At 39.3% G+C, this 26772-nt stretch overlaps 4 protein-coding genes, 2 long non-coding RNA genes and 2 pseudogenes across 8 annotated transcripts; 3 read left to right on the forward strand and 5 right to left on the reverse strand.

Moving 5' to 3' along the window:
* Positions 1–2221: 2221 nt before the first annotated feature.
* On the reverse strand, positions 2222–4829 carry LOC131308355 (protein DMR6-LIKE OXYGENASE 2-like). Of its 3 annotated transcripts, none has more exons than XM_058335274.1 (4): positions 4254–4829; positions 2918–3245; positions 2496–2794; positions 2222–2446 (listed from the first exon to the last, which is right to left on the reverse strand). In XM_058335274.1, exons 1-3 carry the CDS (start codon positions 4703–4705, stop codon positions 2531–2533), a joined length of 1044 nt encoding a protein of 347 aa, XP_058191257.1. In that variant the 5' UTR covers positions 4706–4829; the 3' UTR covers positions 2222–2446; positions 2496–2530. The 3 variants fall into 3 exon arrangements, with proteins under 3 accessions (XP_058191257.1, XP_058191256.1, XP_058191255.1); XM_058335273.1 differs by having other exon boundaries at positions 2222–2449; positions 2486–2794; XM_058335272.1 differs by having other exon boundaries at positions 2222–2794.
* A 117-nt stretch (positions 4830–4946) lies between these two features.
* Positions 4947–15094, forward strand: LOC131308361 (uncharacterized). Its single transcript, XR_009194413.1, has 3 exons — positions 4947–5870; positions 6584–7278; positions 14993–15094. It is a non-coding gene; the product is annotated as an uncharacterized LOC131308361 (long non-coding RNA).
* Positions 10539–12436, reverse strand: LOC131308349 (protein DMR6-LIKE OXYGENASE 2-like; annotated as a pseudogene).
* LOC131308360 (uncharacterized) lies at positions 12452–12768 on the forward strand. The gene is made up of 2 exons (XR_009194412.1): positions 12452–12588; positions 12628–12768. It is a non-coding gene; the product is annotated as an uncharacterized LOC131308360 (long non-coding RNA).
* Positions 15095–15418: 324 nt separating the features above from the next.
* On the forward strand, positions 15419–20001 carry LOC131308357 (uncharacterized). The gene is made up of 3 exons (XM_058335277.1): positions 15419–15861; positions 19206–19279; positions 19399–20001. Exons 1-3 carry the CDS (start codon positions 15594–15596, stop codon positions 19552–19554), a joined length of 498 nt encoding a protein of 165 aa, XP_058191260.1. The 5' UTR covers positions 15419–15593; the 3' UTR covers positions 19555–20001.
* Positions 16523–18405, reverse strand: LOC131308353 (protein DMR6-LIKE OXYGENASE 2-like; annotated as a pseudogene).
* A 1323-nt stretch (positions 20002–21324) lies between the features above and the next one.
* On the reverse strand, positions 21325–23247 carry LOC131308350 (protein DMR6-LIKE OXYGENASE 2-like). Its single transcript, XM_058335269.1, has 3 exons — positions 22646–23247; positions 21899–22226; positions 21325–21801 (listed from the first exon to the last, which is right to left on the reverse strand). The coding sequence occupies exons 1-3, from the start codon at positions 23116–23118 to the stop codon at positions 21532–21534; spliced, it is 1071 nt and encodes a 356-aa protein (XP_058191252.1). The 5' UTR covers positions 23119–23247; the 3' UTR covers positions 21325–21531.
* A 1164-nt stretch (positions 23248–24411) lies between these two features.
* On the reverse strand, positions 24412–26741 carry LOC131308351 (jasmonate-induced oxygenase 2-like). Its single transcript, XM_058335270.1, has 3 exons — positions 25824–26741; positions 25332–25659; positions 24412–24848 (listed from the first exon to the last, which is right to left on the reverse strand). The coding sequence occupies exons 1-3, from the start codon at positions 26291–26293 to the stop codon at positions 24588–24590; spliced, it is 1059 nt and encodes a 352-aa protein (XP_058191253.1). The 5' UTR covers positions 26294–26741; the 3' UTR covers positions 24412–24587.
* Between the last annotated feature and the right edge of the window lie 31 nt (positions 26742–26772).

A 26772-nucleotide genomic window follows, 5' to 3' on the forward strand; every position in this document is an offset into this window, starting at 1 on the left:
CCAGAACTAACACTGAACATCAGAAAATAAATGCACAGTTATTAATTGGAATATGTGTTAGTGTACGGAAAATGATGATGGCTGCACCAAGAGCAAATGCTGGTAGGGAAAAATATACCCGGGCGGTGTTTTTTCAATAGTTTAGAACTTCGTAGAGATGATCAGTTGCAGAGACAAATTACACTCTTTTTTCTGGTAAATGTCACATTTTATAACCAACCAACTCAAAAAACAAAGTATAAACCCACAATACAAGTACCTATACATAGAAAACAGAACCTCACAAGCAGCAAAACTAGGGGACAGCAGGCCCAAGAACTCCTTGATGTATTCCATTGGCTACATAGCCGAATTGCTTCCAAGTACAGACTCTAAGTCTAATTTTATCATCAATTCTAGCTAACACATCATCAGACCTTCTAGGACTACCACCAAAAACACTAGTAGCCCTCTCAATCCAGAGGTGATAGACCCCAGCAGCCAGAGCCAACTTAACAGCAGAGACCTAAAGTTTTTTCCTCTGCAGAAGCCAATAGCCTGATTAATTTCCATGTCCGACGCCTCATCCTCCTTTGAATCTGAAATCGTGCCTCCCAAATACTGTTGGAGAAGCTACACTCAAAAAACAGGTGTTGCAAAGTCTCATGGGACACAAAACACAAGCAGGCTCAACCTCCATACCCCATCTTCTAAGCCTAAGACAAAATACTTTTGATTGGTATTTCCCACGATAAAACAAGACATGATTTCAAATTTCAACTAAACATACACTATTAATCACAACCTCCCTCAGAAAAGAGGCATGATTGATCTAAGTTAGTCAGGGATATTGACATGGCTATATATATCAGCTCCTTTTGTGCCTTACTATAATCGGGAACCTTAGGCCTCAATTTTTAGGCTCGCCGTGGCTGTGATAGATTATAGCATTTGGCCTTGTATCGAAATCCTTTCTGAAGTGGTCCATGTTTACACTACCAGAAGATGAGTGCCATTTTTTGATCTTCTCTTTGGATGGAGATGACGGATCTAGATGGAGTACCAGTTGTTGAATTGACTTGGGCATTGGCTCGCCGTTCATTATGCTATTCCAGTAGTCTGTTGGATCTTTTCTTGCATCACAGAAGCTGGAAAACTGACCACACGCAAAAGAAGAAGGAGAATTCACAGGAGTGTTTGATTTTCTTATTGAAGTAACATTCAGGAACTAGAATGAGATGCTTGATAAACTCTAAACAAGAAGGATTTAAATATGTATGAATTGACTCAGGCATTGGCTCGCCTTTCATCATGTATGAATCGATATCCGATCAACGTGATCTTGGACAAAGTTTATCTTCTTGACAATTTCTACAACTCCAACAGTCTCGATCAAGAAATAATCACTGCACGAGTTGCAATTTTACCAATTAGACTTCGTAAGTCCTGGAATGGGATCTTTAAAGAGACGCGTCGTTGTTTTGATGAAGTGGGTTTTTATCAAGTGTGGCCTAATCTATTTTTACAAAAATAAATCCACAAAAATCGTCTCTGATTATGTAGTGATTGACATCCGAGGAACTTGATCTTCATTGAGGTTTAAGTTTTTGTCAATTTCTACCAACTGAACATTTTCGATCAGGAAATAAACCTAGAACGAGTTTGCAATTTACCAATTACATGTCTTGCAGGACTTCTCAATGTGAAGATGCGAAGTCTGAACGAAATTCGACGACTTCGTTTTCATGGACCTCCACTCCAGTCGTTTCAGTCACCCCAATGGTGAGAAAGATCGTCTCCAACAGTTCGTCGTCCCCATTTACTCACTCTGAGCGCGCGCGCTCTCTCTCTCTCTCAGCTCTTTCCCTCTCTGTATGCATATTTTATCTCACTGATTCTAGCCTGTCACATTCAGGTATCTAAAATCTCAATTTTTATCCGCATTGTACATTTGGACATTTTTTTTGTGTGCGGCTATTCTTGTCTTTATCACCAAAACTTTCACTTTTCATTTCTTTAGTTGCACTTCTATGCACTCTCTCATAACAGAGCGCTTTGGTTTTTCTTATCACGAGAAAAACTACTACTTGCCAATTTGAGCCACCTTGTGAATTGAGATGGTTTTTAACTTTTTGGCTAAAAATTGTATGCCTAAATCGTATACCTGGTGTACATTGTAAAGGGAAATGAGAAAATAAATAAGTGCTTCGTGACCCAGAATTAAGCAAAGTGCGCGCAAACAGATCCGAACATCGGCTTAAATAATATATATATTGAAACCACACTCGACGTTCCGGTACCTCAAGATCCAAGGAGAATTCAATGTAATTTTACCCTTTTATTCTAATACATTTGTAAGTTGGATCTCCTGCATGCAGAGTACTCCTATATCATAACAACTAAAGTACTTCCCTTTTACACAAAGCATTGTATACTTATTGGAGAAAACTAGAATTAAGCATAACAACTTACTGGGGATCAAAAAAAAAAAACATAACAACAACTCATTCTTTTACTGTCTGGAAAAGGATACAAAAATCCATTAACAACATCATTCCTCTGTGATCTTGAAATGACTAATTTGGATGTTCTCAACACCAAGCTTCTTGAAATTACTGCGCCTTCTGTTAGCAAAGAACTTCCCCCAGTTGTATGCCCTGTACTTGGCCGGGTTTTGCTCTGTTATCAGCTCCTCTAAGGGCTCCACCATCACATCATGGTTTGGATTGAAGGAGAATCGCATTGAGAATCTTTCCTTCTCTGAGTTCACCATTACCCTATGCTCGACACTCTCGTATCTTTCATTGCTCCATACCTAATTCAAACATTTCCAATTCACAGACATGTTTAGCTCATGCTAATTGTGCTCATTTTTAGCATAAACAACACCGATAAGCCGAACAGTCGTTCTTGAAATTATAGTTCAAGAAATGGGTACCTGAATGATGTCACCAACATTCACAATGTAAGCATGGGGAGTGGGTCTGACCTGAACCCACTCCCCATCCGTTTTCCTCTTCACTTGGAGTCCTCCCACATCATCTTGTGCAAGAATGATTAAGGCTCCACCGTCCTTGTGACGGCCGACACCCAAAGCTAGGTTAGGAATTGGACAAGATGGGTAGTGATTTAGCCTGGAAAAGCTGGTATGGTTGTTGAAGAATCCACTTAACCGGTTTGCTGGCAAGCCTAAGCTGAGAGAGATGAGTTCCAGCAGTTTGTAAGCCAATTTCTCCATTTCCTTTGTATATTCTTCATATGCCACCCTGGGTCAAGACAATTTGAAAGTTAGGTCATCTAGCTCAACTCTGAAAGATGCATTAGTATTTTGTATCTTTGTTGACTTATGCTTTTCAAGAGTTATCCTCCCCGTATGTTTGGTAGGATTGATAAACGAACCAAGCTGTTCGAGTTCATATTTTCTTATTAAAAGCTTTTTAAAGATCGGGTTATTACTAAACTAATCACGTTTGAACATTTTTCGTGAGTTCCCCTCCCCGTAGGTTTGATATGGTTGATAAACAAACTAAGCTCCGTTCGAGCTTGTATTCGCTTATTAAAAGGTCGTTCAAGATCGGTTTGTTGCTAAACAAATCAAGTTTGAACATTTATTTAAGCTCGTTATTTTATCAAACAAAGCACAAACAAGCAATTACTCGGCTCATTCGGGCAACAATGTGTAAGTAATGCAAGCTCCTTGAGATCGGCTTGTAATCGGCTCGATTAAAACTCGTTTGAGATCAAGCCGTCTCATAAACGAGCTAAGTTTGGACATAATTTTGAAACTAGCTCGTTGAGTTTTCAAACTACACGGCTCATTTATCAGCCCTACCTTGATACCTTCCCGTTCCCTCTACCACAAAATGGTCTCCAATCAGGCTGAAATGGGTGGGAGGGGTTTCCAACAAGACAGAGAAAATCAGGCTGAAATGGGTGGGAGGGGTTTCCAACAAGACAGAGAAAAGGGAGACGGGTCCTCTGCCACAAATCAGCTCATCAGGTTCGAATTTGCTTTTGCTTCACTCCGTATCAAGCATGGTATATTCATATTTTGTGTCATGATTTTCCATGGCTACCCTATTCAGAGTTGGTCTATTACTGAAAATTGTGATTGTGTTAATGTGCATTAACTTACAACATGCTAATTGCCAATCAAAAAAAACTTACCCAAGCTAAATTTTGATTGTCATAGTTTCTGGTGATAAATGACAATTAAGCATTTCCTCTATTAAGCATTGTTTCCCCCTTTATTATGCTCAAATGAGAAATCTTACCTCAATTCAGAAGGGTACTCAGGCCACCGATTAACCAACTCCTGGAGTCCATTATCACCGGCCTCAGGTGAAGTCGGTATAACGGTCGGGTTCTTCACCGCCAGATCAAACACCTCTTTCCAGTCCCTAACATTCTTGGTCAGCTCAGTGTCATAGTAACCCAGTGGATTCACCTCATCCCTCCTAACCTTCAGCTTCTCCTCCGTCGCCCGTGCAAAGAACTTTCTTGATGCCAACTCAAGTTTTTCTCTATTTTCAAAGGGCACCCCGTGGTTGATAACTTGGAAAAAACCCCAGTTCTTGCATGCATCCCCAATCTCCTCTACCAGAGTTTCAATAGAATTTGAGTTTGAAATTGAGAGGTTGATCAGTGGTATCCCTTCAGCTTCAGTAATGGCTAGTTTAGGCCTGTGTTCAACTGCTTGAATGAAAGCTTCATCTACCTCTCCCATGGCGGAGAGTACTTTTGGTTAAACCTTGAAAAAGCTTGTTTTCTAGGTACAATATGAGCTCAGTGGTGACATGGTTATGTAATATCAGTCTGGAAAGATGTACATTGAACCTGGACATCTTTTGTTTTCTGGAAAGATGATCTTTTGTGATCATGTGTATTAGGTTGGCAATTTTTGCAGGATTCTTGTTTGGAAGGGCTTGTCTTTGTCATGACTAGGAAATTGTTTGTTTCAGCTCAATAATTTGAAAGAAAAATAACGATCAAAACTTAAGGGCTTGTCTTTGTCATGACTAGGAAATTGTTTGTTTCCTTTCCTCGGCTCAATAATTTGACATAAAGTATGCCACAAAACAAGAAAAATAACTATCAAAATTTGATTTGATTTCATATGCAAGGACATAATGCGTAATATGGCATGTCAGCTGGTCACATGATTAGTCACATCTAGTATTGTTCTTTCCTTCTACTTTACGAGCAATTTACTCCACATCAGTGTCAAAGAGGTAGAGTGAATAAGTAGACTCTTTCATTTTATGTTAAACCTCGTTATTCGGTGCTGAGAGAAAAAATGTCCACACAAGACCCAAACAACGATTAATGGAACTAACAAAGGCTTATGTTATGTGGCATTATGCTTTTGCAAAATGAGACACACACACTCGTCTATCAAATAACTCCTTGAAACACACTAGACGAGAATCCGTTTCCAATCTGTGTGGCTAATGTTTTTTTTTTGATTGGCATGTGGCTAATGTTGTTGCCAGATATCTTTCATCAACCCTCCCCAGTGGAGAAATGCCATCATCAATGCACCAGACCATATAGGATGTTTATACTGTATGACAGATTTGGAGAGGAGTTGGATCTGGTTGGTCTGAGTGTAGCCAATGGTAGGACATGGTTTTGGAATTACGTTTAGTCTGGATTGTGTCGAAACGTGTCTTCTTGTCTTACAAGAGACTATCTCCTATCCCTAGATCAAACACAGCCTTATTGAGGTGGTAAGCGGTTGTTTGGTGGCTCTAAGAGGTCTTTCTCACTTCAGGCATGTCTCTCTCTCTCTCTCACACACACACACAACCTTTTAAATCCTCTTCTTTCTACCCATCTCATCTTTGAACACGGATTGAACAGTAATCGGGGCAAGAAAAAGGTCGGGAACAGTGGCGGAGCCACTTGAGGACAAGCGGGGGCACGCGTCCCCACTGAATACTCTATTTTTTTTATTTTTTTTTTCAGATTTTGTATTTATTTTCTGTAATTGGCTTCTTAAATTGTTCTTTGTTTAATCACTTTAATACATTTTGTATATATTTCATTCTCAACTTTTTGTTTCCAATATTACAACAATTCCACTACACTTGCGAAGTGAGATTTTTAATGAATAAAAAGAGAGTCATCACTCATCATTTGAAACTCCTCAATACATAATATCCAAATTTGTGAGTGGCTAAACCATGGGTTATATGCATTATACTTCATTAATTATTCACAATTTTAAAAGTAATCTTGTCATTGTTGATAAAACTCACAACGTGTGACGAAATAGAGGTTTAAGCATAAAATTTGAAAAGAAAAGCAAATTTTTCTGATTGGATCAAGATTGCTGAATATTAACATTTTAATTATTGTGTATCTAACTGTTATTAGACTTGGTCCATTGAGACAATTCAGACAATTGATTTGTTTTGATAGTTTATGAAATTACTACAGCACCTTCCTTAGTAAATGTGTTAGCTTTTTTTTTTAAATTCTTTTTATCATAAGCATTCGTTTATTATTTTGGTGTTGCTAATTATGATTTTTTTTTGTTGAAGTGTGTTTAAAAAGTGCCCCCACTATTGTTAATTCTTGGCTACGCCACTGGTCGGGAAAGTGTTAAACAGTGGTCTTTGGGTTTGTAGATTAGGGAATTTTCATTCATTTATTTCTTATCTGTCATGTAAGATCAGCATTTAGGTACACAAGGAATCGATAAGTTGTTTGCTTTGTGGTTTGGATAGAATTGGTGATGCATGAATGACAAACCAAGGTAAAAGAATGGACAGACAACTTCAACTTGATAGAACAAAGACCCTCTTTTTTATTAATTCTCAAAGATTGGTTTTACGTCCTTGGTTAAGATTGGTTGGGATAGAATTGGTGATCCATTGAGGCATCTGAGCTAGCTCCTGCAGAGAATTAATGTTCTGAAAAATTCCATATTTGGGTATCTAACAAAAGCAAAGAATGTATTAACACTACAAATGTGACAATCATGGACAACCTACACGGCACTAAGTCGTGCTTAAGGAGGACAATGACTTACTGCCAAGGATAAACGGCAGTCTCCAAATTCAACTGCATCTCATGAACAAGAACTAGATCTTCATTCCCCTACGAAAGATAATTGGAAAAATGATTTTGCAATTTTAATCATTGCATGTACACAGTTTCAATTGCCCCACCCTCAACTTGCCCCAAATGTATTCCGCCTTTCTCCAATTGTTCCCTCCGGATAACCATAACTTATTTGGCGGTGGAACTCCCACTCCTGTAGAATTGGAGCCTCATAAAGAGGACATCTTATTTGTATGGTACTATTAAGAAGAGTACATTTAGGTCTGGTACCATTAAGAAGACTTCTTTGAATATACAAAAATATGGTCACGACCGGTTCACATGAAATTCCAAAGATAGATGACAGAATATAGGAAAAATAGGATTAATGTTGCCGAAACCTAATTGATTGGAACTTAAAGGCTCAGTTTGGTTTGGTTTTATTTTTGTTAGAAGACAGAATATGACGGCCTCCATCACCAAATGTTGGAGATGCACAAGATAATCAGTAGTCACAAAAGAAATGCAACAGACATCATCATCACAGTTAGGAAGCTATCATTGTCTTACGTAGAGATTTGTTGAAGAAATGAAAGGCATCAAGACAAAAATGCAACTCTACACATACATGGAGGAAGCCAAAGCCAAAAAGGCTATTGTTGGAGTTTTTCAAAATAAAATTGGATTTTAGTTTGGAATTTTTGGAAAGGTACTAAATGAGGATTTTGTGAAAGGTTGTCACACTTTTTCGCATGAGTTGTGACTTTATGTAAATGGTTGTAACATCCATTAAATTGGAGTGTGTTCATTTGAAAAGATGTGATTGTCAGGAAGGAATGTGAATCATGGGGTGCTTCCAAGAGACATGACCCTTCTTAATTAATTGTTTAAAGGATGTCTACTAATAGGCATGTTCCTCTCTATTAATTGTCTTTGAAAGACATGATCTTTCCTAATTGGTGTCTTCAAGGGACATGACCATTTCTTATGGTTGTTTACTAGAGTAACAACCTTTCATACAAGGATGCTTATAAGTCTATAAATAGGCCATTTGTAAAGTCATTCAAGGGGCTGAAAATTTCATACTGAATTGCTCTCTTTTTCTCTACACATTCTCTTCCTAGAAATGGCAAATTGATATTCTGTTATATCTCAAAATAGAGTAACAGTTCTTGGTTCTTCTACATTTGCTTAGTGGATATTCTGTCTGTCTCCGTTTGTGCAAACGATGACAGAAAGAACCTAGAGTTCGGATTCGATTTATCTTGAAGGCGGATTTGCTGTAACCCGGTGCACACCTTCTGGTGGGGGCAAACACTGTCTTTAAGAAAGCGTTTTCCTAACGTGACTCGAATGCTTCTACCATTCCAAATTTGAAGAATTAACGCCATCACTTTCATCATAATGAAGATCAGATTTCCAACATAGGGATCCACTCAATTCAAGCCTCAAAATTCTCTACAAAAATCGTCAACTGTTGCATTTTAATGGGTGCAACCAAGAACAATGAAAGCTAGGAGTATACAAAATCAAACAATGGAAGATTAGAAGAGACCTGTCTGTTACTATGGCAATGAGATCGAACCCATCAATTCCTTCCATACCTGTCTGTTACATTTTCTCTCTCCCCCACATCCCTTTCTCTCGGTGGAGCGAATTTGTATTCCGTAATGAAGTGGGTATGATCAAGTGTGGTCAAGTCTATTTTCAGATAAATAAATTTAACAAAATCATCTCCGAATATGTACCAATCAATGTCCGATTAACTTGATCTTTGACAAAGTTTATCTTCTTGACAAGCTCTACAACTCTAACAGTCGCGATCAAGAAATAAACCCTGCACAAATTAGCAATTTTACCAATTAGACTTCATAGGTCCTGGAATGGGATCTTTAAAGAAACGCGTCGTCGTTTTCAACGAAGTGGATTTTATCAAGCGTGGCCAAATCTATTTTTACAAAAATAAATCCACAAAAATCGTCTGCGATTATGCATCAATTGACATCCGACGAACACGATCTTCTCAAAGGTTTGAGTTTTTTTCAATCTCTACTAATTGAACATTTTCGATCAAACAAACCCAGAACGACTTTGCAATTTACCAATTATATGTCTTCTAGGACTTCTCAAATTGAAGATGCGAAGTCTGATTGAAATTCGAAGATGCGAACCCTGAATGAAATTGGACCGACGTCGTTTTGATGGACCTTTGAAGAGGCGACGTCTCCAGTGTTTAAGGAAGATCGTCTCTCAGTTCGTCGTCCCCATTTACTCTCTCTCTCTCTCTCTGAGCTCTCTCCCCATTTACTCTCTCTCTCTCTCTCTCTCTCTCTCTCTCTCTGAGCTCTCTCCCTCCGTGCATATGCATATTTTATCTCACAACATCTTTATCACAAACGACCGTCAATTCTCTACAAATTGATTCTGGTATGTGACATTTCACGTATACAAAATCTCAATTTTTTGACTTTTTTGATTTCCCCAATAATAATACATATAAAAAAATTGGCGCATAACTAAACGATTTGATAGGAAAATGAATAAAGAAAAAATAAGCCATTTTTTTTGTGGGTTATAGGGCGGGCTTCGGGTCAGCAGCTTTATCTGATCAAAGGCCAGGACACAGGGGTTTTGGTACTATCCTGGTGCGAAGAACCCCGGAGGTGACTGCAATGAGCAGAAATCTCACTCACCGGCCTAACATGAGAGCTTCAACCTCTCGCCTTACCAATGAGCCGACAGCTGATGGCTGTTGGTCACGATTACTACCAAAAAGCTCCAAAAAAAAAAATTGAATATTTCGCATGGAGGAGTATGCATTGGAAATCGCGTGACTTTTAAATTCTCTCTATTGTGATAATAACCTTAATGATAACGGTGTGCATGTGGAAATCGCGTGACTTTTAGTGGCCATGTTACATGTCGTACTCATGAAAAAAATTGCATGTTTGCAGTGTAAATCCATGTTTGTGGTTGTGAGTATGTTTGGCTGAAACGAGGAATGCCTGAAAATGCATAGACTAGTTACTAGAATGTAGTTAGTTTAAGTTTAGTTGGCTAGTTCATAGTTTAAGTTTAGTTGCCTGAAAACTTAGTTGGCCAGTTCATAGATTTGGGAATCGATTGGAGGCATAACAAGATTGGGTTGGGGTGGAGGACATGGGTAAAGGGAAGGGGAGAGATGAGATTGTTTAGATGGAAGAGAGAAAATTAAGCATGGTTAGGGGGTGTTTGGTAACCTTTTTATTTTCAGTTTTTACTTTTTTGAAAAACAAATCAAGAAAACTTGTTTGGTAACAAGTTTTTACATTTTTGTTTTTCATAAACTTTTTTAGAGTTTTTATAAACTATGGAAACTACAAAAATGTGTTTTCGCCAGTTTTTTTTTTTTTTTTTGAGAAACACAAATTTTATCAAACATGTTTCTTGTTTTTGTTTTTATGAAAACATAAACATGTTTCTACTTGTAGTTTCTTAAAAACAAAAAACTGAAAAGGTTACCGAACACACCATTAACTTTTTATGACTTTTATTTAATGGGCAGGGTTAATGTGAAGGACAAATACACAAAAGCCCAATTTCATAAGAACTCTCTCCCTTCTGCACAAAGCACTGTTATTGTACGAAACTGGAAGCTGAACAACTGATTATAGTGCTTGTACGAGGATTACAAATCCTTTAGGATGGTTCCCCCTTTATCTTGAGATGATGAATTTGGATGTTGTCAACATCAAGCTTCTTGAAATTACTTCTCATTTTGGTTGCAAAGAACTTCCCCCAATTGTATGCCTGGTACTTGGCCCGGTCTTCCTCTGTTATCAGCTCCTCAAGCGGCTCTACCATGACATTATGGTCTGGATTGAAGAAGAATGGCATCGAAAATCTTTCCGTCTCGGAGTTCGCCATTACCCTGTGCTCAACACTCTCGTACCTGTCATTGCTCCATACCTATTCAACAATTTCCCACGTACACATATGTTCAGCTCATACTGGTGCGGTAATTTAGGTGGTGAGTTCAATTTTAGTCAAGAAATGGTACCTGAATGATGTCACCAACATTCACAATATAAGCATGGGAGTGGGTTTGATGCAGATCCACTCCCCATCAGCTTTCCTCTTTACTTGCAGTCCTCCAACATTGTCTTGTGCAAGGACAGTTAAGGCTCCACCATCCTTGTGTCCGCTAGCACCCAAAGCTAGGTGAGGGATTGGACAAGATGGATAGTGATCGAGCCTGGTGAAGCTGGTATGATCATTGAAGAAGCCACTTAATCGGTTCGCTTTCAAGCCTAAGCTCAGTGAGATGAGTTCCAGCAACTTGTGAGCCAATTTCTCTGTTTCCTCGGCATATTCTTCAAATGCCTCCCTGGTCAAGACAATTTAGTCAGCTCCCTTACCTCAATCTTTAAAAGAATACTTTGTTGCATTACTATTTTGGATCACTATGTACCGAGCTTTTCCCAGAATTCCCCCTCCCCCTCCACATTCCCAATCATATCTTTTCCTAGGTCCTCAGCCACTAATAGATCAGTTAGCTCATCAGGTCTGTCTGAGTTTGTGGTTGCTTCAATCCATTTCAAGCATGATACCTTATGTTTTGTTGCATTTTTCATGGTTGCCCTGTTTGAGTTAGTCCTTTTTTTTTCTTTTTTTTTTTTGAGATAGGCAAAAGTTTATAAAAAACGGGGAGAGGGGAAAGAGAAATCCAACAAAAAGTTGGACAGTATATCACATGGGTCAAAGCCCAGCCCATAAGGTCTAACACGGGAGCCCAAACTGTTTGAGTTAGTCTAATATGGCAATCTGTGTCAATGTGCACAAAACTACACATGCTAATTTTTGATGCCTTTTATCTTGTGATAGATCACAATTAATCATCTCATTTATTGATGCCATAGTTTCTTATGGTCAAATAGGATTAAAATCTCGAATGTTACCTCAATTCAGAAGGGTCCTCAGGCCACTGATTAACCACCTCCTTGAGTCCATTGTCACTGGCCTTATGTGAAGCTGGTATCACAGTCGGGTTCTTCACCATCAGATCAAACACCTCTTTCCAGTCCCTAACATTCTCGGTAAACAAACTATCATAATAACCCAGTGGATTCACCTCATCCCCCCTAACCTTCAGCTTCTCCTCTGTTGAAAGTGCAAAGAACTTTCTTGATGCCATCTCGAGTTTTTCTCTCTTTTCCAATGGCACCCCGTGGTTGATAACTTGGAAAAAACCCCAGTTCTTGCAGGCATCCCTGACCTCTTCTACTAGAGTTTCAATGGAACTAGGGTTAGAAGGAAAATCATGAGAGTTAAAAACGGAGAGGTTGATCAATGGGATGCCTTCAGCTTCAGTGATGGCTAGTTTAGGCCTGTGTTCAACTACTTGAATGAAAGCTTCATCTACCTCTCCCATGGCTGAGATTACTTTGGCTAACTCTAGGAGAAGGTTGTTTTCTAGGTGTAAAATGAGGCTAGTGGTGACACAGTTATATCATGTGAGTGTGTGGAAATATTTATGTTGAACCTGGAAATTTTTTGACATGTGTGATGAGGTTGCTAAGGCAGGTAGGTTTTGATAGGATTCCTCTTTGGATGCTAAGGTAGGTAGGTTTGTTAGGATTCCTCTTTGGAAGTTTTGCTTGTCTTTGTCATGACTGGGAAATTGTTTGTTTGCTTTCTTTCAAGAATTGGTAAAGTGTTTGCTTTGTTGTCAGGATAGATTTGGTGATGCATGACCGACAAAAACACAGAAAGACAGATTTGGGGATGGATCAGAGTCATAACAAGATTAGGTTGGGTTTGAGGATGTGGGTAAAGGGAAGGGGAGAGATGAGCTTGTTTAGACGGAAGAGAGAAAAGTAAGCTTGGTTTACCTTTAATGACTTTTGTTTAATAGGTAAGGTTAATATGAAGGACAAAACGCAAAAACCCAATTTCCTCTAACACAGCCTTATTGAGGCAGGAAGCAGTTGTTTAGTGGCTCTAAGAGGTCTTTCTCACTTCAGGCATCTCTCTCTCTCTCTCTCTCTCTCTCTCTCTCTCTCTCACACACACACACACACACAGACACCCTTTTAAATCCTCTTCTTTCTACCCATATCATCTTCGAACACGGATAGAACAGTAATCGGAGAAGGAAAAAGGTCTGGAAAGCGTTAAACAGTGGTCTTTAGGTACTTAAGGAATCGATAAATTGTTTGCTTTGTGGTTGGGATAGAATTGGTGATGCATGACTGACAAACCAAGGTAAGAGAATGGACAGACAACTTCAACTTGATAGAACAAACCACCCACTTTTTTAAAAGTTCTCAAAGATTGGTTTTACGTCCTTGGTTAAGTCAAAAGAGAGTTCACTGAACTTATTACTTCTCCTTCCATTTTTTTGAAATTGTTCGCTCGCAATGTGGCTCCTCTACTAACAAGGTCCACAATAGCATCAGCTATGCCCATCTAGACTATGAAGAAACCAGATAACCTAAAAACCGGCAAGAATATTAGACTTGACATGTTGTACTATCTATATTTATTGTTGTGAGCTCAGCCCAAGTTAACATGTAAACTTCAATTGCTTGAAATTTCCTGGAAAATGTCCAATTATACACGGCCACTCGTCTGATACCCTTACCCACGTATCTAATAGTACTCTGCGCCTAAAGAAGTGTCAAAATTAAAATAGTTTAAGCAAGTCTGCATAAAATTAACGGTTGCTAAAAAACCTAGATGAATATGAAATCCCCCAAACAACTACAAACTATTCAAATACCGAGATACTAATGATCCAAAAAAGGAATAGAATCTAAATCCTAACCGAAACTTCTTATCAACAACTCCCAAAGAAAACAGATATATTGAAGGAATAGTTGAACAGAAATATGACATGACAAAATTGAAACAAAACGTACATAGGTGAAACCAGTGGCGACTCTCAGAGGTTTCGGGTGTCCATTGAGGCATCTGAGCCAGCTCCCGCAGCAAATCAATGTTCTCAAAAATCCCATATTTGGGTATCTAACAAAAGCAAAGAATGTATTAACACTACAAATGTGACAATCATGGACAACCTATACGGCACTAAGTCGCGCTTAAGGAGGACAATGACTTACTGCCAAGGATAAATGGCAGTCTTCAAATTCAACTGCATCTCATGAACAAGAACTAGATCTTCATTCCCCTACGAAAGATAATTGAAACAATGATATTGCAATTTTAATCATTGCATGTAGACTGTTTCAATTCCCCCACACTCAACTTGCCCCAAATGTATTCCGCCTTTCTCCAATTGTTCCCTCCGGATAACCATAACTTATTTGGCTTGGAGCCTCATAAAGAGGACATCTTATATGTCTGGTACCATTAAGAAGAGAGGAGTGCTATGTACCCCGAAAGAGTACCCAGAAATTACCCCGAATTTGAAAATCGATGGTCCAGATTGACTTAAATCTGGGCCATCGATTTTCAAATTCGGGGTAATTTCTGGGTACTCTTTCGGGGTACATAGAATTTCCCTTAAGAAGAGTACATCTAGGTCAAGAAAACATCTTTGAATATACAAAAATACGGACACGACCAGTTGACATGAAATTCCAAAGATAGATGACAGAATATAGGGAAAATAGAATTCATGTCGCCGAACTCAATTGATTGGGACTCAAGGCTCGGTTTGGTTTCGTTTTTGTTAGAAGACAGAATATGACTGCCTCCATCACCAAATGTTGGAGATGCACAAGAAACTCAGTAGTCCCAAAAGAAATGCAACAGACATCATCACAGTTAGGAAGGTATCATTGTCTGACGTAGAGATTTGTTGAAGAAATGAAAGGCATCAAGAAAAAAATGCCAAAAAGGCTAGGGATCCACTCAATTCAAGCCTCAAAATTCTCTACAAATCGTCAACTGTTGCCTATTAATGGGTGCAAGCAAGAACAATGAAAGCTAGTATGCAAAATCAAACATTGGAAAATTAGAAGAGACCTGTCTATTACTATGGCAATGAGATCGATCCCATCAATTCCTTCCTTCCTTCCATAGCTTCCTCGGATGAACGAACCACCGCATTTTCTCTCCCTCCCTTTCCCTCGGAGGAGCGAAATTGTATTCCGTAATGAAGTGGGTATGATCAAGTGTGGTCAAGTCTATTTTCAGAACAATAAATTTTACAAAATCATCTCCGATTATATATCAATCGATATCCGATTAATTTGATCTTCCACAAAGTTTATAATCTTTACAAGCTCTACAACTCCAACAGTCTCGATCAAGAAATAATCCCTGTCCGTGTTTGCAATTTTACGAAGTAGACTTCGTAGGTCCTTTAATGGGATCTTCGAATAGACCCGACGTCGTTTTGATGAAGTGGGTTTTATCAAGTGTGGCCTAATCTATTTTTACAAAAATAAATCCACAAAAATCGTGTCCGATTATGTATTGATTGACATCCGAGGAACATGATCTTCATCGAGATTTAAGATTTTGTCAATTTCTACCAACTGAACATTTTCGATCAGAAAATAAACCCAGAACGAGTTTTCAATTTACCAATTACATGTCTTGTAGGACTTCTCAATTTGAAGATGCGAAGTCTGAATGAAATTCTACGACGCCGTTTTGATGGACCTCCACTGTTTGAAGAGGCGAGCTCTCAACAAAACCCGGTCGCCGTCGTTTCAGTCCCCCCCAAGGTGAGGAAGATCATCTGTAACAGGTCGTCGTCCCCATTTGCGCTTCTCTCTCTCTCCCTGAGCTCTCTCCCTCTGTGTATGCATATTTTATCTCACTACATCTTCGGTCACAAACGACTGTCAATTTTCTGTGAATTGATTCTGGCCTGTCACATTTCAGGTATGCAAAATCTCAATTTTTATCCGCATTGTACGCGATTCAAATTAGGCTATGGATTTCATCATTTTATGAACAAAACTTGCATGTTGCGGTGTAAATCCATGTTTGTGGTTGTGAATATGTTTGACTGAAACAAAGAATGCCTGAAAATGCATAGACTAGTTACTAGTATGTAGTTAGTATGTAAATTTAGTTGGCTAGTTCATAGTTTAAATTTAGTTTCTTGAAAATTTAGTTGGCTAGTTCATAGATTTGAGGATCGATTGGAGGCATAACAAGATTGGGTTGGGGCCGAGGACATGGGTAAAGAGAAGGGGAGAGATGAGGTTTAAAGACGGAAGAGAGAAAATTAAGCTTGGTTAACTTTTTTATGACTTTTATTTAATGGGCAGGGTTAATGTGAAGGACAAATACACAAAAAACCAATTTCTGCTAACGTTGTTTGGTTACGCAGAAACAAAAAAACCCAATTTTTGCTAATGCAAAAAACGCATTATGTAACATACTGCCCCAGATAGAGCTCAATGAAGAAAAACGGATTCATGTAGCCCACCCTAATTGACTGGTACTTAAGGCTTTGTTGGTTTGTTTGTTTGGTTGAAAAATCCAACATTCTATTTTTTTTTTTGATAAGTAATTGACAAATGTAACATTCAAAGTCAAAGTCAATTTAGAAACTTTATATTTGGAGTTCAAGAACCTCGTCAGAGTTCAATGTAATTTGCCCTTTTTTACTCTTATACAATTCTAGGATGGATGTCCTTGATGATGAGTATTTCATAAGAACTCTTCCCTTCTACACAAAGCACTGTTATTGTACAAAACTGGAAGCTGAACAACTTATTCTTGTGTTTGTACGAGGATCACAAATCCTTTAGGATGGTTCCTCCTTTATTTGAAATGATTAAGTTGGACGTTGTCAACATCATGCTTCTTGAAATTACTTGGCTTTTTGGTTGCAAAGAGCCTCCCCCGGTTGTATGCTCTGTACTTGGCCGGCTTCTGCTCTGTTATCAGCTCCTCTAGCGACTCTACCGTGAGATTATGGTCTGGATTGACGAAGAATGGCATCGAAAATCTTTCCTTCTCGGAGTTCACCATTACGCTGTGCTCAACACTCTTGTACCTGTCATTGCTCCATACCTATTCAACAATTTCCCATGTCCACATATGTTCAGCTCATACTGGTGTGGTAATTTAGGCGGTGAGTTTAATGTTAGTCAAGAAATGGTACCTGAATGGTGTCACCAACATTCACAATATAAGCATGGGGAGTGGGTTTGATGTGAATCCACTCCCCATCAGCTTTCCTCTTTACTTGCAGTCCTCCAACATTGTCTTGTGCAAGGATAGTTAAGGCTCCAGCATCCTTGTGTTGGCTAATACCCAAAGCTAGGTGAGGGATTGGACAAGATGGATAGTGAACGAGCTTGGTGAAGCTGTTATGATCATTGAAGAAACCACTTAATCAGTTTGCTTTCAAGCCTAAGCTCAGTGAGATGAGTTCCAGCAACTTGTGAGCCAATTTCTCCATTTCCTCGGCATATTCTTCACGTGCCGCCCTGGTCCAGACAATTTAGTCAACTCACCTCCCTCAATCTTTAATAGAACAATAATTTGTTGCACTAGTATTTTGGATCACCATTTACCGATCTTTTCCCGGAGTTTCCCCTCCCCATTCCCAATCATATCTTTTCCCGGGTCCTCTGCCACTACTAGATCAATTAGCTCATCAGGTTTGAATTTGCGGTTGCTCCATTTCAAGCACGATATACCTTATGTTTTGTTGCATTTTTCGTGGTCGCCCTTTTTGAGTTGGTCTAATATTGCAACCAGTGTCAATGTGCGCAAAACTACACATGCTAATTTTTGATGCTATAGTTTCTTGTGATAGATCACAATTAATCATGCCATTTATTGATGCCATAGTTTCTTCTTATGCTCAAATAGGATTAAAATCTCGAATGTTACCTCAATTCAGAAGGGCACTCAGGCCACCGATTAACCACCTCCTTGAGTCCATTGTCAACAGCCTCATGTGAAGCCGGTATCACAGTCGGGTTCTTCACCATTAGATCAAGCACCTCTTTCCAGCCCGTAACATTCTTGGTAAAAAAACTATCATAATAACCCGCTGGATTCACCTCATCCCCCCTAACCTTCAGCTTCTCCTCTGTTGACTGTGCAAAGAACTTTCTTGATGCCATCTCGAGTTTTTCTCTCTTTTCCAATGGCACCCCGTGGTTGATAACTTGGAAAGCCCCCCAGTTCTTGCAGGCATCCCTGATCTCTTCTACTAGAGTTTCAATGGAACTAGGGTTAGAAGGCAAATCATGAGAGTTAAAAACGGAAAGGTTGATCAATGGGATGCCTTCAGCTTCAGTGATGGCTAGTTTAGGCCTGTGTTCAACTGCTTGAATGAAAGCTTTATCTACCTCTCCCATGGCTGAGAATACTTTTGGCTAACCCTAGGAAAAGGTTGTTTTCTAGGTGTAAAATGAGGCTAGTGGTGACATAGTTATATCATGGGAGTGTGAGGAAATATTTATGTTGAACCTAGAAATTTTTTGTGACCATGTGTGATGAGGTTGCTAACGTAGATAGGTTCGTTAGGATTCCTCTTTGGAAGTTTTGCTTGTCTTTGTCATGACTGGGAAATTGTTTGTTTGCTTTCTTTTAAGAATTAATATGAAACAGGACAAAACAAGGCAAGTAGAGTCCAAAACTAAAGTTACATATATATTTGGATTTTGGAATACATAATAGCATATGTCAGCTGGTAACATAAATGGTGGTTTTGCCTTTCTATATTTTCTTGATTACACTCCACATCAATGTGTGAATATGCACCCCTCTTTTGTTATTATTATTCTTCTAAAACGTGCACCTCTCTTTTAGTTCGTCTCGTTGGGCAATCTATTCAGAGGTGATGATAATACTACGACCTAGTGTTCGGTTCCTTTTTTTTTTTTTTTCTATCTGTGTGTTCGGTTCCTGTTAAAACACATTATTTGGATTGAGAGACAGAATGTCTATACAAAACCAAATGACGTGGAACTAACAACTGTTTATGTGGCATTATGCTTTTGTGAAAGTCGGAATGATTTCAAAAGCCAAAAATGAGACCCATATATAAAGGAACAATGACCATGGCAATCAAAGAAACTTGTTGAAAGTTGAAACTGAATGAGAATATCCGTCTCAAATCAATGCGGCTAATGTTTGCCATATTTTACCAAACTTAAATTTAAAGAATGAAACCAAAGAGACATGGTTCATAAATCACCGTTGTACTTTCCATTGGCTTTCAATCCATATCTGTTAATGCGTTTACATTTTATTAGGCTGGCGTAGTGCTTTCAGTAATATTCTTGTTGGCCTGGCTTTTGTGGTGATATGCCCTCTTTTCTTTTTCAGGGTGAGTAATTTGATGATATGCCCTTGATCTTTCGTTATAAGCATGAGTGAATTTTGATCTGCCATTATCTCTTTTCTTAAAATGTAGACCGACTTATACAGGAAAATGTCAAATTTCAGGTTGAAGAAATCCATCTGTCTGAAAATTTCTCAAACGTCAGTAGTTGGTTTGATACCACTTGTACATTCTGTTACATGAATTTCATTCAAGTTTCCGAAATCTCGACCCATGCTTCCAAAAGTTTCACACACTATGGATTGTTGAAGGAACGCTAGAACAGCCCCTTAGTGCTTCTACATTATATCCAATGCATTACTTTGATTTCCTGAAATGATAAATTTGGATGTTTTCCACATGAAGCTTCATGAAATTACTAAGGTTTCTGGCACTGACAAACTTTCCCCAGTTGAATGCCTTGTACTTGGCAGGGTTTTGTTCATGCACGAGTTCCGCCACAGGCTCCACCATGGTTGTCTAGACGTTGTAGATAATTGAGAATTCGGACTTTTTTTTGTTCGATTTGCTGCCATAACGAAATTGAGTATCCTATTAATCCAGGATTTCATTAGAATTCCCCAAAAGAGTCTGGATCCCATAACAGAATTAAGTATTGTGTTTAGTAGTTTATAAAAAAATGCTTTTATCCACATATTTGTATTTGTAATGTGCCGGGTTGAAGAAGAATGGAATGGAAAACCTTTCCCTCTCAGAGTTCACCGTCACCCTGTGCTCCACACTCTTATACTACTTGTCATTGCTCCATTCCTGTACAGATGTTATAGAATTGGTAGAGACACTGTTAAATCAACTGATTTTTGGGACTGAAAAAATCTTGGAGGTCCCGTGCGTATTTAATGGATATTCGCATCTAACTAATCCTAATCTCACGCTTTCCATGCATATCTGTTTCAAAGCTTCTAACCGACTGTATATGACGTTTACACTGTATGACAAATTCCGAGAGGAGTTGGTTCCAAGTGTAGCCAATGGTAGGACATGGTTTTGGACTTACGTTTAGTCTGGATTGTGTCGAAACGTGTATTTACAAGGCATTCGCTTCTTGTCTTGTAAGAGACTATTCCCTATCCTTAGATCCAACATGGCCTTATTGAGGTGGGAAGGGGTTGTTTGCTGGCTAAGAGGCATTTCTCACTTCAGGTATCTCTCTCTCTCTCTCTCTCTCTCTCTCTCTCTCTCTCTCTCTCTCTCTCTCCATTGACAACAACCTTTTAAATCCTCTTCTTATGCAGAAACATACACTTAAATTTAACAACTAGTAATCAACAATATCTACTTATCTTCGAACATGGACTGAACAGCAATTGGAGCGAGAAAAAGGTCGGTAAAGCATTAAAATGTGTTCTTTGGGTTTGTAAATCTGGGATTTCTTAACCTTTTACTCCTTATCTGCCATACAAGATTGGCCTTTAGGTGTTATGCTCTGCTAATACTATTCTGTGTACGCCATTAGTTAAGTTTTTGCTGATTTTTCATCTTTAGAAGTGCTACTGAGCAGTGCTTTTACAGCACATTAAGTACTACTTTTTTTCTTTTTCCTGAACAAAAAAAGTAGTTTAAGTATGCAATGACTGAATTTACGTAAGGAATCAGTAAATTGTTTGCTTTGTTGTGGGATAGATTTGGTGATGGATCAGAGTCTCCGACGAAAACCCCCCGACAGATTTGGGGATGGATCAGAGTCATAACAAGATTAGGTTGGATTTGAGGACATGGGTAACGGGAAGGGGAGAGACGAGCTTATTTAGACGGAAGAGAGAAAAGTAAGCATGGTTAACCTTTAATGACTTTTGTTTAATAGGGGGGGTTAATATGAAGGACAAAAAACGCAAAAAGCCAATTTCCGCTAACATTGTTTGCTAACGCAAAAAGCCAATTTCTGCTAATGCAAAAACGCATTACAAAACACGATGCCCTTGCAGAGCTCAATGGAAAAAGCAGATTCATGTAGAGATCCCAATTGATTGGTCTTTAAGGCTCTGTTTGGTTTGGTTGTTTGGTCGAAAAATCTAACCTTCAGGTCAATGTCATTGCAGAAACTTATATTTGAAGTTCAGGTACCTCACTGAGAGAGTTCAATGTAATTTACCCTTTTATTCTTGTAGTTCTAGGTTGGGTCTCCTAGACAATGTGTATATCATTCAAACTCTTCCCTTCTACACAAGGCATTGTTAGTGTAGTAAACTGGAAGCTGAACAATTTATTATAGTGTTCGTAAAAGGATTGCAAGTACTTTAAGACGATTCCTCTTTTTTCTTGAAATGATAAATTTGGATGTTCTCAACATCGAGCTTCTTGAAATTACTGCGCTTTTTGGTAGCAAAGAACTTCCCCCAGTTGTATGCCTGGTACTTGACCTGGTCTTGCTCTGTTATCAGCTCCTCTAGAGGCTCTACCATGACATTACAGTCTGGATTGAAGAAGAAGGGTATCGAGAATCTTTCCTTCTCAGAGTTCACCATTACCCTGTGCTCAACACTCTCATACCTGTCATTGCTCCATACCTGTTCAACAATTTCCCATGTACGCATATGTTCAGCTCCTACTTGTGTGGTAATTTAGGTGGTGATCGAGTTTATTTTGTAGTTCAAGAAATGGCACCTGAATGATGTCACCAACATTAACAATATAAGCCTGGGGAGTGGGTTTGACGCGAATCCACTCTCCATCCATTTTCCTCTTTACTTGGAGTCCTCCAACATCATCTTGTGCTAGGATTGTTAAGGCTCCAGCATCCTTGTGTCGTGTAACGCCCAAAGCTAGGTGAGGGATCGGACAAGGTGGATAGTGATTGAGCCTGGTGAAGCTGGTATGGTCGTTGAAGAAGACACTTAATCGGTTTGCTTTCAAGCCTAAGCTCAGTGAGATGAGTTCCAACAACTTGTGAGCCAATTTCTCCATTTCCTCGGCATATTCTTCAAATGCCTCCCTGGTAGTCAAGACAATTTAGTCAGCTGACTCAGCTCACCTCCCTCAATCTTTAATAGAATAATTTGTTGCACTAGTATTTTGGATCATCATTTACCGATCTTTTCCCGGAGTTTCCCCTCCCCTCCCCAATCCCAATCATATCTATTCCCGGGTACTCTGCCACTAATAGATCAATTAGCTCATCAGGTTTGAATTTGCGGTTGCTCCATTTCAAGCATGATATACCTTGTGTTTTGTTGCATTTTTCATGGTTGTCCTATTTGAGTTAGTCAATATTGCAATCTGTGTCAATGTGCACAAAACTACACATGCTAATTTTTGATGCCATAGTTTCTTGTGATAGGTCACAATTAATCATCTCATTTATTGATGCCATAGTTTCTTATGCTCAAATAGGATTAAAATCTCGACTGTTACCTCAATTCAGGAGGGTACTCAGGCCACCTATTAACCACCTCCTTGAGTCCATTGTCACCAGCCTCATGTGAAGCCGGTATAACAGTTGGGTTCTTCACCGTCATATCAAACACCTCTTTCCAGTCCCTTACATTCTTGGTCACCTCACTATCATAATAACCCTGTGGATTCACCTCATCCCTCCTGACCTTCAGCTTCTCCTCTGTTGACTGTGCAAAGAACTTTTTTGATGCCAACTCGAGTTTTTCTCTCTTTTCCAATGGCACCCCGTGGTTGATAACTTGGAAAAAACCCCAGTTCTTACAGGCATCCCCTATCTCTTCTGCTAGAGTTTCAATGGAACTAGGGTCAGAGGGCAAATCATGAGAGTTAAAAACGGAGAGGTTGATCAACGGGATGCCTTCAGCTTCAGTGATGGCTAGTTTAGGCCTGTGTTCAACTGCTTGAATGAAAGATTGATCTACCTCTCCCATGGCTCAAGAATACTTTTGGCTAACCCTAGGAAAGAGGCTGTTTTCTAGGTGCAAAATGAGGCTAGTGGTTACACAGTTATATCATGTGAGTGTGTGGGAAGATTTATATTGAACCTGGACATATTTTGTGACCATGTGTGATGAGGTTGCTAAGGTAGGTTGGTTTCTTAGGATTCCTCGAAGTTTTGCTTGTCTGTCTTGACTGGGAAATTTTTTGTTTGCTTTCGTTTAAAAAAAATGAAATAGGACCAAACAAGGCAAAAAAGAGTCTAAAGTTAAAGTTACATATATGTTTAGAATGCGTAATAGCATATGTCAGCTGGTCATATTATATAGTATTGGAATTGGATCTACCTTGTGAGAGATGACAAACCCATGAGAGAGACAACCGACTGTGAGAGCCCAAGTGGCTAGGGTTTTCCCATGTGCCATGTTTTGTTTGAAGTCATCCATGACAAATCTGGATGCCTCCCTCCCCTATATATTGTATTGAATGCTCAGAGAGTGAGTGTGTGGCTGACGGCTGTACAATGTAGTCTGAGAGGGTGAGGTGGAGTGAGGGGGAGCTGGAGTTGCTCCCCGGAGAGTTTTTCGTCTCTGTATGTTTGTGAATATATAAGGGAGTTTTTTCTAGAATTGATGTGTGTCTTTTGCAATTGGTGATCCATGGTAGTTGTGACTTTCTTTATTTTCTGATTACCTACTCCACATCAATTTGTGAATAAGCACCTCTCTTTTAGTTCGTTTTGTTTGGCGATCTGATTGAGAGTTGATGATAATACTACGGCTTAATGTTTGGTTCCTGTTAAAACCCATTATTTAGATTGAGAGACGGGAATGTCTATACAAAACCAAACGACATGGAACTAACAACTGTTCATGTGGGCATTATGCTTCTGTGAAAGTCAGAATGATTTCAGAAGCCAAGAATGAGACTTACATGTAAAGGAACAACAAACTCGGCAATCAAAGAAACTTGTTGAAAGTTGAAACTCACTAAATGAGAATATCTGTCTCTAATTGATGTGGCTAATGTTGCCAGATATTGCCAAACTTACATTCAAAAGAAGGAAACCAAATAGATATGGTTCATAAATCACCGTTGTACTTTCATTGGCTTTCAATCCTTATGTGCTAATGCATTGCATTTTATTAGGTTGGCCTAGTGCTTTCATTAATATCCTTGTTGGCCTGCCAATATCGATTTTCATGGAATTTAGACCATCTTGTCAAGACAAATGTTGAATTTCAAGTTGAAGAAATCCATCTTTCTGAAAATTTCTCACACTTCAGTTGGTTAAGTAGAAAGACGCTATTACCAATTGTACATTTCATTACAGGAATATCATTCGAGTTTCTCCAAAATGTCTGATACAAACTTACCCATGCTTCCAAAAGTTTCACACACTATGGATTGTCGAAGAAAAGCTAGAACAGCCCCTTATTGCTTCTACATTATATCCAATGCATTACTCTGATTTCCTGAAATGATAAATTTGGATGTTTTCCACATGAAGCTTCTTGAAATTACTGAGGTTTCTGGCACTGACAAACTTTCCCCAGTTGAATGCCTTGTACTTGGCAGGGTTTTCTTCATTCACAAGTTCCGCCACTGGCTCCAGCACAGTGTAATGTGCTGGGTTGAAGAAGAATGGAATGGAAAACCTATCCCTCTCAGAGTTCACTGTCACCCTGTGCTCCACACTCTCATATTTGTCATTGCTCCATACCTGTACAGATGTAGAATTGGTGAAGACAAGTGAAGTAAGTAGATGCAACAGATATGCCTACTGGTTGTTTCAGGGAAAGTGATACTACTACCTAATCACCCTTTAATTTTGACGAATTTCCTATGATTAGCTTTTCGTACTAGTTGGTGACAAAGTGTATGGAAGTTCAGTTTTCATAATCAGTGCACCAGAATCTCGCTTTACTACAAGCTCTAAAAATGTAGGAGTAGGTAACCCGACTTTTTTCTGTAGAGTCTGATTCGTATGGCAATGCGAGAGCGAGATTCTTGTGCACTGATTATGATGCCAGAAGCAGCCTTAACCCAACTTTTTATTGTGTGTGTGTGCAGAGTCTGATTCTTCTGATATAAACTCGCGCCACAAAGGTTAGAGCTGGTTAAACTGACCATTGTGATTTTTTGCACTCTTTGTAACTTAGAAGATGTAATGTTCTGTAAAGGTCATCCCTTCAAGGTAGTTTACCTGAATGATATCACCCACATTCACAATGTAGGCATCTGGGGTGGGCTTAACACGGATCCATTCTCCATCTGTTTTTCGCTTTACTTCCAGGCCTCCGACATCGTCTTGAGCGAGGACAGTCAAGCCACCGGCATCCTTGTGGTGACCGACTCCAAGGGCTAGGTGAGGAATGGGGCAGCGCGGATAGTAGTTGAGGCGCAGAAAGCTGGTTTGGTCTTTGAAGAAATTGTTGAACCGACTTTCAGGCAAACCTAAGCTCAGGGAGATGAGTTCTAACAACTTGTAAGACAGTTTTTCAGTTTCTCTAGTGTACTCTTCACATGCATCCCTGGTGGAAAACAGGCTATGAGGTCACATAATTCATTTGCCAGTATCTATTTTTATGTACTATACATGCATCCCTGGTGGAAAACAGGCTATGAGGTCACATAATTCATTTGCCAGTATCTATTTTTATGTACTATACATCCACAGACACTCTTACGTGGTTACCTGAAGTTAGGAGGGAATTCAGGCCATTGATTGTGCAGCATCGTTAATTCTTTGTCACCGGGTTCAGGAGAAGCCGGTATCACAGTCGGAACTTCGACGACAAAATCAAATACTTCTTTCCAGTCCCTCACGTTCTTGGTGTGCTCACCGTCATAATAACCCATCGGATTCAGCTCATCTCTCCTCACCCTGCTCTTGTCTTCCATCGACTGACCAAAGAACTTCCTCGAAACAGATTCTATTTTCTCGCGACATTCCAGCGGAACTCCGTGGTTGATCACCTGGAAAAACCCCCACTTCTCGCAAGCGTCACCTATCTCGGCTACAAGGCTAGCGATGGCGTCTGAGTTAGAAGAGTTCAAAGCAGAGAGATCAATCAGTGGGATGCCTTCAGCTTCTAAAGTGCTGGTGGGTTTGGGCCTGTGTTCAGTGGATTGGATGAATGCTGATGAATCAACCACCTCCCCCATAGTTGAGAGTTGAGTTGCAGCCACATGTGTTGGGAGGGGGAGTACATATTTTTGGGCACATATATAAATTAGGAAGATGTGGTAGGTATGTGATGTGACATTGAATCTGGACAGGTTTTTTAGAATCGGGGGGTTAGTAAAAAAGTCTGTGTGATTTGGAGCATGATGTGTTTTTGTTTTTTCCCTCAAGAAAACTCAACCACCCAAAATTTCCCAATTTTCTCACCTATCTATCAATCAAAACCAAAACGTCTCTTAACCTGGTAACTTAAAATGACCAAGTTCAACATTTTTAACATCAAAGCTTCTCAAGTTCGGTATCCCAACTGCGATTATTAGGACGTTTTAATGCTGAATTGCAAGCACCTTTTTGTTGAAATATTAAACTTAATAAAATTGGGGGATGTGACTAGCTGCCCATGCGTGGATTGGCTTGAAGGAAGAAGCAGCAAAATGGAACTTAGCTTCGGCAGCAGGAT

Source organism: Rhododendron vialii, chromosome 11a (genome assembly GCF_030253575.1).
Source record: "Rhododendron vialii isolate Sample 1 chromosome 11a, ASM3025357v1".
In the NCBI taxonomy this organism is placed as follows: domain Eukaryota; kingdom Viridiplantae; phylum Streptophyta; class Magnoliopsida; order Ericales; family Ericaceae; genus Rhododendron; species Rhododendron vialii.